This window comes from Eurypyga helias, unplaced genomic scaffold (genome assembly GCF_000690775.1).
Source record: "Eurypyga helias isolate BGI_N326 unplaced genomic scaffold, ASM69077v1 scaffold8482, whole genome shotgun sequence".
Taxonomy (NCBI): Eukaryota; Metazoa; Chordata; class Aves; order Eurypygiformes; family Eurypygidae; genus Eurypyga; species Eurypyga helias.
The window spans coordinates 15,271-29,770 of NW_010235234.1; the positions used below are offsets into that span (position 1 = coordinate 15,271).

The window sequence follows — 14,500 nt, forward strand, 5'->3', positions numbered from 1 at the left end:
TACCTCTACAGAGCTACAAACCAATTTGGAGCAGTGAAGAAAATCATCCCACTGAAGAAGGAAAACTAGTGATAGCAGAAGTATCATTAATGAGCACTTGTCGGAGATGTCACTTTAGAAAGATCAGTTCACATAACTGTACCCAGATTTTTCTCCCTGGAGTCAGCTAGACTTAAATTGTCTGCGGAAGAAGGACTTCCAAAAATCAAAACACAAAGTACCATTTTTATACATTCTTAGCACTGAAGTGGTTCTCTGTTGGATCTCCCATCCCAACACAAAATTGATCCGATATGTTACAATGTGACTGTATTATAATCTGGTGTGAAGCTACAAGATGTAAGCAGATGTCACTGAACAGAACTTCCCAGTTAGCACTCTTCTACCCCACTCACTCTTCCCTCAAGTAATGATGATGATTTTATTTTAACGATTCCCTTTACAATGGACCTAGTAAAACACCAGAAGGATGCCAAGCAGAACCTACGGATAAGGACATATCAATGAAAAGCTAAACTGCACCATGCTACAGCAGGACCCGTGGCTAAGAAAAATCAAGTACTAAAAGTCCAAAAAGTCCAACAAATACTCTGTTTCTTTGGACTGATTGCTGGCAGGCAGGCAGATGCAGAAGTGGCAGAAGAGGTAAGTAGAAGATAAGAATGGGAGATTTTGTGATATCAAACCACCCCTGTTGAGAGAGATTTGGGAAAGTAACATAGTATATTTGAAATCATTTGAAGCCTTTACACTAAAATTAGATGGCTTTCTACTATCACACTGCTCTACCACAGCCTTTCGCTGATGATGAAACTCCTAACCTTAAATACTAAGTACATAATGTGACACAACTTAGAAGTATTGCAAGTTACAGTTCAAGAGGGGTTTGACTGTGTCAGTCACCAGTGCCTGAGCCAAAGCCCTACTGCAGACTGGAAGTGGATCATAAGGAGCTGCTAAGAGCTAATTGCCTGGATTTGTTTGAATTTGGAACATTCCTTCTCCTAAAATATTATGATGTTGAGGCTTTCTGGTAAGCCAATAAAACACAAAATAAAACTCAAAATACATCTGAAATGAGATCTTCAGATAAGAACATACTTAGATTGCATAACAATTTTAATGCCTAGCTCTATGAGTGATATTCACCTTAACAGTCCAGCACCCAGCTTTACAACTACTTTAACTCTGAATTTTTATTCGGGAGTTAACTGTTATTAAGTATTTTCAATAGAAAATGTCACAGTAAGATGAAATACACACTGCAAACAGACTTCTAAGATACAAGTCCTACCGACACACATTTTTAAAGCTGTAAGAGCATTTACATACATTGTTATTTGTCTGATTCGGTGACAAATCTAATACTCCTAAATGGCAGTTGAGAAGAAATATCTTCGTTACGGCTGGTTGCAATCCTAATTCATCAAATACAGACGTGATATCACTAGGTATCTGAGAAGGACCACCTACCTTCTGGATGTGCAAAGTGAACACTTTCCTTTTACATATGTATGCCAAAACTAATTTTCATATGCAATGACAGCTTAAAATAAGATGAACAGGATTTTAACCAAATGCTGGCGTAGCATTACTCTTAGGTCTCCAAATTGCTGAATGACAACTGGAACATCCGGAAAGCAAAACAGTATCAACTGTATGCCGTACTACGTATTGCAGCCTGCACTAGGCTTACACCAGTGTAAAATGCAACTATTCTTATGCATTTGTGCCACACAACTATGCGTTTAACAAAACGATCACGAACTTTTAAGGAAATGTTGGTTCACAAATCCTTTGTACCCTTGCCTATGCTGAAATCTAGCCAACACATTTTGTTCTTACACAGAAAAGACACAGCTAAGGTTAAGTACACAGCTAACTGCTACGTCAAAAGGTTCTAGGAGCACACGTATGAGTTTCAGGACACTGGGCAATCTCTACTCCCTTCCAGAAGAACATTTACCCGACAAAGAGTAACAACGCAAACAGCTCCAACCACTTCAGGCTGCCCTCTTGAAACACACACATCAAGTACCCTTATCTCAGCATCTTCCTACCTGTATACGCCAGAGGACCAAATATTAGCAGCATTAACCATTAAGGGGGAGGGTCGGGTCCCATTTGGTATTTTTCCTTCTGCCTAGGGCTGAAGCTGATTTTTTCAATAGGCAAGACTGCAACAAAGCCCATGCTGCCCGGGCAGCCTCCCAGAGATAGCAGCAAATGAGGAGCCTGCTATTTGCATTTGTTGATTTAAGAGAGGATGGGGGTAGCACAAGGGAGTGGGAGACTGCTAAAGTAATTCCCATATTGTCTGCAGGCTGTATTGACAGTGATCATCAGTCACCTGCTCATACTTCCTTCACCCCGGCCTTCAGAGGGAGACCAAAGGTTACACTGGGTCACAGGATCTGGAGGGAAATGAAAAGACATGCAAAATCGAGCTGCCAACCCACTGCATCTGCAGACAGAGTTATCCCCACTAGGCCACATGTTCCAAAAGCTAAGACGTTTTAGTAGTCTCATGAGAACTTGTTAAAATATAACGATGAAGAGAATAGAGAGGAAAAATGCCAAGCTCTGCTTGCAATTACTGCAGTATTTAGCTGGGATATTTACAACCAAAAAAGCACATTTGCCTTTTCAGGATGCTGCTTTGCATCACAAAGGCCTTCTCATTTGCACAAACAAAATCGAGCATTTGTGCCGTGTTGCTCTTCCACACAAACATCCACAGCTCCAGTTTCAGGAGTGGGATGCATGGCATTCTTTCCCAAGTCTCTTGTTTACACCCAAAAAGTGTACCGGCATCCTCAGTAACTGAAGAGCAGAGATCCTGCTACACAAACACACTTTAGCATAGCAGTGTTAGCAACTAAACGGCGTTTTCAAAGTTCACAGAGCTCTAGTTGTACTGTCAGCGAGGGCTATAGGTGACTACCTAGAGCAACACACAAACAGCTTTCACACTTGCAATTACTGCTCATTCAAGACATTCTGGTTTTACCCCCCAAGAAACATTCAGTGAGAACCCAACACCTATAAACTCTGTCTCCAACCTATGTAAGAGAAAGCTGAAACCCTCCATCTCGGAACCCACAGCCTAAAGAAGCACGGCCACAGCTGACTCCTCACTCACAGAGCAGACCCACTGGAGTCCACTGCACTCATTTGCGTGAGGACGGGAAGGATCAGACCTGAGACCAGGGCCACATTCTGCTCGTAGGAGCAGAAAAACTCACCAGACACATGCAGGACTGCAAAATCTGACTCCAGAACATTATCCCCAAGATGTCTTGATGGAGTAAGTCAGTTATTTAAGGCAACTGTGAAATCAGAAGCTACGGAAACCTCCAGCGCTTGAGAAAGGGATGGGACAGATGACAGCTCAGAAGCCTGAATTCTCATGCAATCCTAATTAACAAAATTCCCTCAAATAATCCACAGTGATGGTTTCACTCTATGTTTTTATAGAAAGTGAGGGGAAAAAAGGTTCATATTTATAGTATTATTCATAATATTAGAAATCTACCCTACAGTTGGTGTCACAGAGCAGCAGTTACAAGACTCCAGAAAGCAGAAGTAAAATTACGTGAAGCAAGGTAAGACGACCATTTTGCCATACACTCCGCGAGCACAGCATTGCTACCTTAGCTGAAGATGCCAATTAGGACAGTAAAAAACAGTAATTCAGTGTTTAAACCAGCATTTCTTTCCAGACAGAAATTATTCTATTTGTACTGCAGTATTGTTCCTATGCCCCCACGGAGACACAAGCCGAATGCTTTTGTGAGAATATAAAAACCTAGCTCTCGTCTACGGATTAAAAAAATGAGGCGAAGAGATTTAGCGACTTACCCTAAATCCATGTGAGCGTTCTACAGCGGAAGTAATGGAAACATACCTCCTGGACTTCCAGCCCAGGATTTTAAGTAGACAATTAACCTTCTTTAATGCAGTAAGTTATAATCATGATAGTTTTGACAACTGGGAAAGGAGGTGGAAAAGATTAGCAATTTTTCAAAACAGCTTACTGCCAAGGATTATAAAAATTTATATCCTTATGTCTCAGTCGAACAAGAGAGCCATACAAAAGCATAAGTATCTGTAATACATGCCACCTCTTTCTATCTGTGTTTGGATTGCTTCTGGTTAAGAGGTAGCTGTGAGATACTAATTGATATGTTGCTATGGTAGGGAAAAAAAAAACCACAACAGTTACAAGTCATCATTTTGCTATTTAAAAAGCAAGACTGCACTTGGAAACTTCAGCGTCCACCGTGGCAAGACATGGACATCATGGCTTGCAATTTTCTTATTTCTAGATTTTAGTTTCTGCTACCAGTATAACAAAAGAAAAGGGGGGAGGGGGTAAGTCATCTCTATCTTCTGTGAGAAGTCCTAGCATTCTTTTCACAGCTCTGAAAGGTGAAACGGAGGGTTCCAAGCACCATAAGACAAAACCAGAGGAAAGGAAAGCATTTCTTTCCCAGTAACTTCCCCAGGCAGCATTTTAGCACCTTCGGTCACTCACCCCCACACCCAGTCTCCACATTTTCAAGAGCTAGACAAGCCAGCAGCTACAGAACAGACCTGTGAAAGTAACAATTAAGCTCCATCAAAACCCACTGCCAAGCAACTAATATGTATCACTTCCAAAAAACCAACTTGTAATAGCCCAGCAGGGGCAGGGGGCGGGCAGGAGTGGGGGATACAGGTAAAGATAAAGACAGAGTCCTAGAAAGATCTCTCCAGCTAATCTCCAGAAACTATGAACTGTGAGAAGTCAGCTTCTAGTCTCAACCTTCAACAAAGCATTACTATTGCAACCACAGTAGTGAGAGAAAAAAACCAAAAACCCACCACAAAACAAGAACTGTATTTTGCTGATAAGATGAGAAGGAAGAGTAAATAAATACCCAATAAACTATGAAAGCAGGACAAACTTGAATTACCTGAAGACAGTTTAGGTGTGCTGATGATTAATCTGTCAATAAGCCTGGCAAACCACTGCTCTACACATCAGGTAAGAGTTTTAACATCCTGATTCTTCACCCCATCATTTACTGATTCTCCCCAGTTTTTGCCAATTTTTTCCCCCCAAATAGCATCAGAAGGATGAAAGGTGGGCCCAAAATGAACAGTATAATGCCACAAGCCACACAGGAAGAAAAAACAAACACAGAGTGCAGTTAGTACAATGCCACAATTTGTTTTGTCTCAATATCTGAATGACAGCACTGACGTAGCTTATATGTACTAACACTGGTTTGGAAAAAATCCACTGAATCCCATCCACTAGTTGTGCAATACACCCACTGTTGATATTAGTATCCACAAGACCTGAACAAGAGCAAATAAAAGTAGTATTTTCCATGTAACAGTCAAAACCACATGTGTTGGAGTACTTAACAGTTTAAAAGAAAATTACAACTACCTTATAAATAAACATGGTAAGATGGTGAGGAAACCAGACTTACAGTAAGGTCACAGCTCTCTCTGGAAGGCAAAACCTTTATTTTCTCTGAAGTGATTACTGCCCTGTAGCAACACCATCCAGGCCTTGCTGCAAGATGCCAAGAAACATTAATACCAAATAAAAAAAGCTTAACATGTGAGAGAATGTGGCAAATCAGATTTTAGCCTGAAACACTGAGGAGTTTTCATGTACTATTCTGAAGACAGCATAAATCTGCTTACTGTATGTGCCTGATTTAACTACTGTGACCTGCTTCTGAAAAGAAGCTGGCTGTATTGAGAAAAAAATGAAACCTCCAGCGGTATGAAATTGTACCATTTCAACATTTATTTCTTTCTCTAGTGAAACTTAAGAAATACCATGCTTATCTGAATTTTTTTGGCTACCTAAACCAATACAGAGTCTCTTCACAGATCTAACTGTAGCTCTGTCTAAAATGTCAACACTTTTGTTTCATCTGCAAACATTACAGAGTAGTACTTAAGGTTATATTGATGTTGCACATTTGTACAACTCAACTGAAAATACAGCACGTTTATTTTGACATTATTTCACTACCAATAACAGAGAAGTGTATCTCCAGTAGCTAGCTTGGAAAAATCTGCACAAAATAAGCATGGAGAACATGTCTGAAAATTAAATTAAACTGAGAAATCATAAAACAGACAAATAAGATACTTTATAATCTCTGCTTGAGCCTGTACTACTCTTATTGCTGCAGACAGCTTTTGAAGGAGACCTTTAACATCACAGGCTGATTAGTGTAATGAAAGAAGATTGCTCTCACTGACGATAAATGCACCGAATTGGGAGAAAAGCAATGAGGTGACACAGGACTTGGAGGGGGGAGGTTGGTTGAAGAGACAGAAGTAGCAAGGAGAAAAGGGGACTAAGGATAAAAGTCACAGTGTATCACTGTTTTTTAGATTACTACATCATCTTCCCTTGGTCACCCAAATTCTCTCCTGTAAGAGTGCAGAGAGGAGTTCCTCCTTCATGAATTCTTGCCTCACCTTTATGCGTTAGAGATCCGGCTTCGTAAGACACTGGGGGTCAGAGATACATGGGAACTGATCCCTCTTCCCGATGCTGTTCACATCTAAATGATAGATACTTCTTTATACTGAAATCAATCTTTGCAGGTGAAACTACTTATTTCCTACATGGCTCGTCCTCAGTTGTCCTTTTGTTTTCTCTCGCTTTTTGGAAAAGTTTTTACTTCTATTATGAATAAAAAAAAGGGGGTTGCCTAAGTCACTGTCATGAACAACTAAACAGTAAAATGAATTTATATAGAAACAGCAAACCCAAACTGCTCTGACAATCTCCAGTCATCTGCCATCTACTTCAATCATAAGCCTCACATACAGCTAGCCGCAGTGCAATACAAGGATCTTCTTAGGCACAGTAACAGCTTTCTGTTACCCAGTTGAGTAAAACAAAAATTACAATCTATGGCAGTTAAATAGAAAAGGATAAGATGTTTGGCCTAGAAAAAGAGTTAATAGAAAAACATTCAAAAGATATCAAACTTAAAAAGCCTTTTTAAAAGCCTATCAAAAGCAGAAGTTCCACGCACCCAACAGACAATGGAATTTCAGCATGAGCAAACACAGAAGGTAATACTAAAGCAGCAAGACTGAATGTTTTTTTGTGTTCATACTGACTTCCAAGGAAGCTCATCACATCAGTTCCCATATCAGAAACCCTCTTCACAGGGATGTGAAACAAGTTCCCTGATATGAGGTACCAGGAGTAGAGGTCAGCAAACGACACAAAACAAACAGCAGAGACTTGGCAGGACATACAGCATCCAGGAGTTTTAAGGAAACGAAAAGCTGAAATGTCCAATCTATCAATAGTGCTGTGCAAGTTCGTCCTTAAAACTGCCTTAAGTTCGGAGACTTAAAGGTGGTTAATGGGACACCAACACTCTGGCCGGCAAGGTACGTACAGGGCAGCGAGAGTTTCTACTGGCCGGGTTGCTAAAGCCTTGTACAGAACAGAGGTGGTGAGCCCAAAGACAAGGCCGTGCTGGGGGAGAAGCAGTCATAGCTTTCGTAGAGAAGAGTCCCACCTCACAAACCTACTATTAATTTTTTTTTTTAAGGAGTCAAAAATCAAGCAGATAATGGAAAGCCAATTGATGCAGTCTGTTGTGTTGAGTCTGTGTGGTGAGGTTTTGGTAGCCAGGAAGAGGCCACAAGGATGGCCCCTATGAGAAGCTGCTAGAAGTTTCTCTGGCTCCAAGTCAGACCTGACTCCAGTCAAGGCCAAGCCAGACAGCGCCGCTGTGATTAACATAGTTAAAAGGAAAACCAAAGAGATCTGCAGAAGGAGAGAGGGGTGGGAGGTGAGAGAGACAGCCAGGCAGACACCCAGGCCAGTGAGGAAAGGTGGGAACTAGATGATCTTTAGGGTCCCTTCCAACCCAAACCATTCTGTGATACACTCAAGTACAGAACTCCTTACTACAAGAGTCTGTAGGTACTAAAAGTTCAGATGGCTCCAAAATATATTTGAACAAAATACATCAAGCTCCTCCAGGAGGTACTCAGCCTAAAAGCATTATTCTGGGCTTGGAAGGTGCTGGCTTGTAGATAGCCAGATATTAGGAACACTTCTGCAAAATTCTCTTATGTGCTTATGCTTTTTTTCAGACACCTGCTTTCAGCCACTGCTGGAGAAAGCCTGACAGAGCAGATGGTCCTTCAGATTGATCCAACTATCATGCCAACTTCTTTCACCAGCTACAGTTCATGTTGATGTTCCTGACTGACAAGGCAGCTCTAAAAGCACTTAAGTTACCAAGTAGAGAAAATCTACTGCAACCTTGGGCCAGCAATATTAACCTTGGGCCAAGAGGCCAAGCCAACATCAAGGACTGTTGTCAAACCATACACAGCACCAATTACTACTATCAGAGATATTTCCAAGGAAAAAAACCCCTGCAATATTAGCTAAACACAGCTTCTACAAGCATAACTATTGAATGCTACATTACATACTACTGTACACATACCTTGACACCCAGCCAGGTCCACCTAAGTCACATTTTCTGATTAGGACCAAAGACAAAACATCAACATGAAGATTAAGGCCTGAATCTTAAAAACACTTGGTCCAAAACAACTTTTCACCTACCTTCTCCATTTTATCTTCTATTCATGGTGGCTTAGTTCCTGAGCTGACCTTTCTAAAAGCAATGTGAGTTACAGAAGATAAGACTATAAAGACTAAATATACCACTTAATCTGTTTTGAATAAATTCACCAGCACGTAAGAAGCCTGTGTTTACACTGTTCTTAAAAACTTCCCATGACAGAGGTTCTAAGTTCTCTCTGAACATCCCAAATGACTGACAGTAAACAGCTGAAATAAAATCTCCCCTAATTTTCATATTGTCTACTGGATTTCACCTCTCTTTCAAAAGGGATAAATCAGACTCTAAAATATAAGTGTCATGGCAGGAAATTATTGTCCAAGGTATGGATGAAATTTAAAGCATCATTTATTGCTTTCATGCTTAGATTGCAGGATATTGGTTTTGCTTGGTAACCAAAATCTAGGGGGTAGAGGGTGTGTTCAGACCTTTAACTAGTGATTTAACACATTTACATGCTTTTAGAAAAAGTAGTTACAAAAGAAGTCAAGAATACCTCCCATTATATTCACTCTTGAAATCTAAGCCACACTCAAGTCAATTATATTCACTTTCTAATGTGGCAATTCAAGGCAGAAATACTGAACTAACCTGCAGGGAAAGAGAATAATACTATAATATTTCAAGTGAATCCCTACAACATAGTATCTGTCATACTTTCTTCCTTAACAGGAGCAGTCAATGTTAATGTGACTTAATGAAGAATCCTGAAAACATTATCATATTTCTGAACTGAAATTACTTGATTACACTCTCCTTGAAGCTATTATTTACATCTTCATAAAGGACTATCATTACAGTTTTTTAATGGCTCAAAAGCGATCAAATAACAGTGAAAAGCATAACCTGAGAGCAAAAAATATTTCATCTAGCCATGTAAATTTGACAAGTGCATATAACATGCACAATCAGCACATAAAAAATAAGCACACAAAGCAAAACTGAAAGAACAAATTCTTCATGCTCAGAACAGGGGAATAAAGGAGCACATACAATTTTAATAAAACTGCAATTAACTTTGGGCTCACTTTTAGAAGTAAAATTAATGAAATCCCCAACTTGCACCACTCCACCCCCAGTTACCATCACACATCCACAACTCTAGATTTTGATGAACAGTCTCTAAGTATCTTGTTTCAGGTTTTACTAATGCCTAAAGTGTTATCGTTTTTTGTAACAAAGCAATAGAATCCATAAAAATACCTGGGTAGGCATTTCAAGCCTTCAGCAAATTTGAACATAAGAATTTTGTTAATTTCTTGGACAACAGGAATATGTAACCAACTTTGCTAACTGTTAAACAGCTCTTTGACCTCTATCAAGCACTAATCAGGCGAGAAAGTTTCTGTACATATTATCTCAAAATATTGCTGGTTTTCCAGCACTGCAACTGAAGTAGACTAAACAATTTAATAATACTTGTTTCCAGAAGATGTGATTGGACTCAGCAATCCAAACTGTCACAAAAGCATCTTCTAAAAATTTTACGCCACTTATTTACGCTGCCTCTTTTTTACAAAGCCATATATCAGGTAGGTATGAGGATAAGGCATTCAGAACAGGCAGCTTCATGACAAAATTGTCTGAGTGTGAAAAAAGAAACTCTAAATATGTAGTTTAAACTTTTAGTCAGAGAAACAAAACCTACTTGCCCTTCTTAGCAGTTATCGTAATACAACATGCTGCTGCAGCAAATATATTAGTATTGTTAAACAGCAGCATCTATGTACAATACAAACAGCAAATCTAGTTTAAGTCCAAGATCCTTCACAAGCGCACAAAAATTAAAGTATTAAATAAAACGTGTTCCCAGAGTTACTACGAACAAAAATTGTTTCCCAGAAACTATCCTATTAACTACATAAAGAAAATTTAACATTTCACACTTATCAGCTACCCACAAATCAAATCTTTAAAATTAAAGATTATCAAAAGCCCTCCTAGAAGTATTAAATAAAATGTGTTCCCAGAGTTACTATGAACAAAAATTGTTTCCCAGAAACTATCCTATTAACTACATAAAGAAAATTTAACATTTCACACTTATCAGCTACCCACAAATCAAATCTTTAGTCTTATCTGCATACAGCCAGCTGGTTTTTAAAATTCTGCTGTAATGGAGGGGAAAAACAATTAAGCAATATTATTAGTCATCTTACCATTGTTCCCTGGTGGTTGTAATGCATCTCCTGTCAGGCTACACCATCCGACTGGGAAAATATCTCGAGAATCACATCTGCACCAGTAGTCAAATGCTCCTCTCCAGCCATCAAATGTAACAAAAACTTCATCTCCTTTAACATCTCCAATGGTTGCTGGGCAAATCAAGTATGGGTTCTTCCTATCTATCGCTTCAAGCTTCATTCCAACTTTAAAGCAGTTTGGCACAGGTTTTGGTGGTTCCTATAAAAGTAAGAGTGGGAGAATATTTGTATTTCTATGGCCTCTTTAATAAAAAACACCCTACCTCTATTTTTGTTCAACATCCTTAATTCTTATACTCACTACTCTCAAAAAAGTTAGAGTAGACATTCATGGAAACTTATTCATATTTGATTTGCTTTTGATCTTCGGTGCCACAAAAATCCAGATCTGTTCCCACAAACACAGTTAGGGTAATTAGCAAAATTCTCCATGGCAGAAAGGCCCTGCTATAAGTATTTACATAAGCAATAGGTTGCACCCAATACATTATGTCTGGGCAAGACAGCAAAGACAATAAAATGAAATTATGACATGTTAATAAAGAAGAGGAGGTTTGCAAGGAATGGATATTTCTGGGGACTGATAACTGCCTGGTAAAAGCTTCAGCTCCCAATTAATCCATGAAAAACTCATTAGCACTGGACATTATTTATAGGCCTCTTGGAATTGGTCTAAGGCCAACTGAGCTAAGTGGACAAAAGAAAAACAAAAGCCAACTCAGTGTGACCAGTGTAAGTGTACCCCCACAGCAGGAGTTGTGACCGGATGTAACCTGAATTACCACCCCAGTCTCAGGAACCCCACTATCCAAAAGCCATCCCAGATGTGCTGGTAAGCTAGAACAGGGACGTGTGGCTTATCACACCACAAAAAAATTTATATCGTTCTGTATTGAAATTTTATGTAATTGTATGAAGTTAACACGCAAGCGATGTGATTGCAAGTCTGAACCCAACTGTTTAATTTGCTGACAAACTTGCCAACACCATTCTCAGTATCGGAAATTAAGTCACCCGGTGTGACAGCAGGGTCTTACTACCTTGACAAAAAATTGAACCAACGAGTCATTTTAATATTACTGTTGTTTTCATAAAATTTTTCCATGTTTCACAGTAACTTACTCAAGAGTCATGTTTAAAAAACTGAACCATTTTTTCTGCTGTTTTCAACTACTTTCTCACTACATTTTGAAGGGTGAGTATGTACCCAAGGAAAACGTTTAACAAAACCTTTCCAACACTACTGTATTCCAATGGCTCTTATACCCCACTACATTTCCTTTTTACTCCTCTGCATAACTATGTGTCTATGGTGCCATTCAGAAATGTGATATGCATTGTATCTTAAATCCAGGAGACAAAAAATAAGCTAACACAATTTTTCTAAACAATTCGCCATATTTTAAAGTCCCAAGTCAGGAAGAGATGCCCATCTCAATGGAAGAGAAGGTCACTTTCTAGCTTTGTAGCTCACCACTCCAGTTCAAAGTCATGTTAAATAATAGTTTTGCTTTCCCATGCTGCAGACAACAGGGTAATACCTTGGCATCTTCATTTAAAAAAATGTAACCATGGACCAATTGTTAGGAAGTTGTTTACTAGCAGTCCCTTTCTTCTTACCTTCTTAAAGAATGCTGCAGGTGCCATTTCAGCTCCATTGAGAGTTCTTAAGAGAAACATTGGCCAAGAAGACGCATTCATCTGGAACCCTGAGTAACAAATACATTATTTGTATATAACAGCCCTGCTTTCAGTCTGTAAAATATAACAGGAGGAGAAGGATCTAACATCTGTTTTATTAATGCCTCTTGCCATCTATTTTTGACTTGGCCACAGTAAAAGTATCCAAGAAGGACCAAACAGGGTCGCTGTTGATGCAGAAAGGTGTGCAATAATTTCTCCATTCTGAGTGACCTGCCTCTAGAGTCACTCATCATAATTTGTGATTTTACAGATAAACACAGAAGACTTAATGACATTCAAGTTCTAGTACAGGAGGTCGTCAGGTTGTCCCACACAGTCCCTTGTCCAGTGGAATTTCCCCAGCACAAGCACCTAGCTTACTACTCAGGTCCATTTTTTGCTCTTATTCTAAAATATCCTACATTCCAGCTTCTCTCATTTATTGAAGAGACACAGGAGTCTCTAGAATGAAAACGTAATTCTTTCACCAGGCCACAGACAAAAAAACGAGAACAACCAGTATCTTCTCTCTCCCCCATTAAAATAAGAAAAAAGCTTTAAAAGGCAAAAAAAACATGTAACATGGGAAAACAAAACCACAATTATTTTAATAAATGCATGTATCAATTTGGAAAACATAAACTGGAAGATGCTTCTACTTTAATGTTCTTCATCAACAAGCAAAAACAAAAAGCAGAAACAATAATCAAATTTGTTTAGATGAACTACCTTATTCAAGCAGAACAAATGTGTGCTGAAAACATTCTCATTCCAGATAATCTTCCCTCAGAATCAACTAATTCCCAGTTAAAACAAAACAAAAATCCTATTTGATTTCTGTGCTTTCCAAATGGATGTTTCAAAGTAATAAGTAAGACACCAGATATAATGGACGTTTTTTCTGCATCTTTAGCAGCTTTACGTCTGGCTCAGTTCTACAGAAAGACAGACATACTACAGCAAATTGGAAATCTTCCCCAAAAGCCAATAGTACCAGAGTCTGCCAGGAACTGATGAGCTCCCCCATAACCAAGTCTTGACGATTCTCTAAAAAAATGTAACTAGAAAGGTGGAACATATATGCAATTCTCCATCAGTTAAATCACTAAGTCATCTAAAATTGGATTAGATGGTATAATGGTTCTTTAATTTGTAGCTTTATCTTCAGTTGAATAAACAGTTTTCAAGTTGGAACTACCCATGCAAAACCAAATGAAAACAAAGCTCACGTCTGACAAACAGTGCCATAATTTGAGGATTGCTGAATTGATTATCAGTCCTGGTTTGATACCAGAGTCTTTGCATAGTTTAAACGTGTGTGGTTATGGAAGCACAATATTTCTAACCAGCTAGCCCAGAATAGACATACATGTGAAGAATGACAACTGAACAACAGCTTCAATTACCTTCATTTGGCCTTTAAGTTGTCCTGGTAAAAATAGAGAAAATTATATCCTCCATGTAATTTGTTGAGAACACTAAGCTCTCAACAACAAAAAAATCTCACCTATGAAAAACAGAGGCTGGAACAGGAACCCTTTGCTACATTAATCACTTTCTCAAAACCCTCACGTAACATGCATAATTAAACCTATGTAAAAATGAGGTAGGAGGGACTATTTTAGCTTGTTATTAGGAGAGAAGCAGAACATTAGTATCCAGAAGGTTCCCTACTACTCAGGAAAAAAAAATAATCAGTTGCTTAAATGTCTAACAGGAGGTAATTATACACCCAATTAGCTCCCAGCTTTGCCCAGGAACAGGATGCTGTAAAACTGCCAAAAAGACTTTTTCAAAAAATTATCTAGGTATGCCAGAATGTTTGATTTCTGGAATTTAGCCTATCTCTAGCAAAATCTAGGGCGGGGGGGACAAAATAATGGCACTCGCAGGTTTTTTTCTGACTAACCAGCAATTGTTCAAAGGGCAGCTAAACTTACATGCCTGGGTGCAGCTGCTTGTTAGGTG

General features: G+C 39.0%; 1 protein-coding gene across 1 annotated transcript in view; it reads right to left on the reverse strand.

The window, feature by feature from the left end:
- Nucleotides 1–12,558, reverse strand: part of SCML2 (sex comb on midleg-like 2 (Drosophila)) — a gene marked incomplete at both ends in the record, with an annotated part of 25,860 nt that extends 13,302 nt beyond the window's left edge. Inside the window, 2 exons of the mRNA XM_010146671.1 lie at nt 10,805–11,048; nt 12,470–12,558. Coding sequence (XP_010144973.1) covers nt 10,805–11,048; nt 12,470–12,558 — 333 coding nt within the window. The remainder of the gene's footprint in view (nt 1–10,804; nt 11,049–12,469) is intronic.
- Between the last annotated feature and the right edge of the window lie 1,942 nt (nt 12,559–14,500).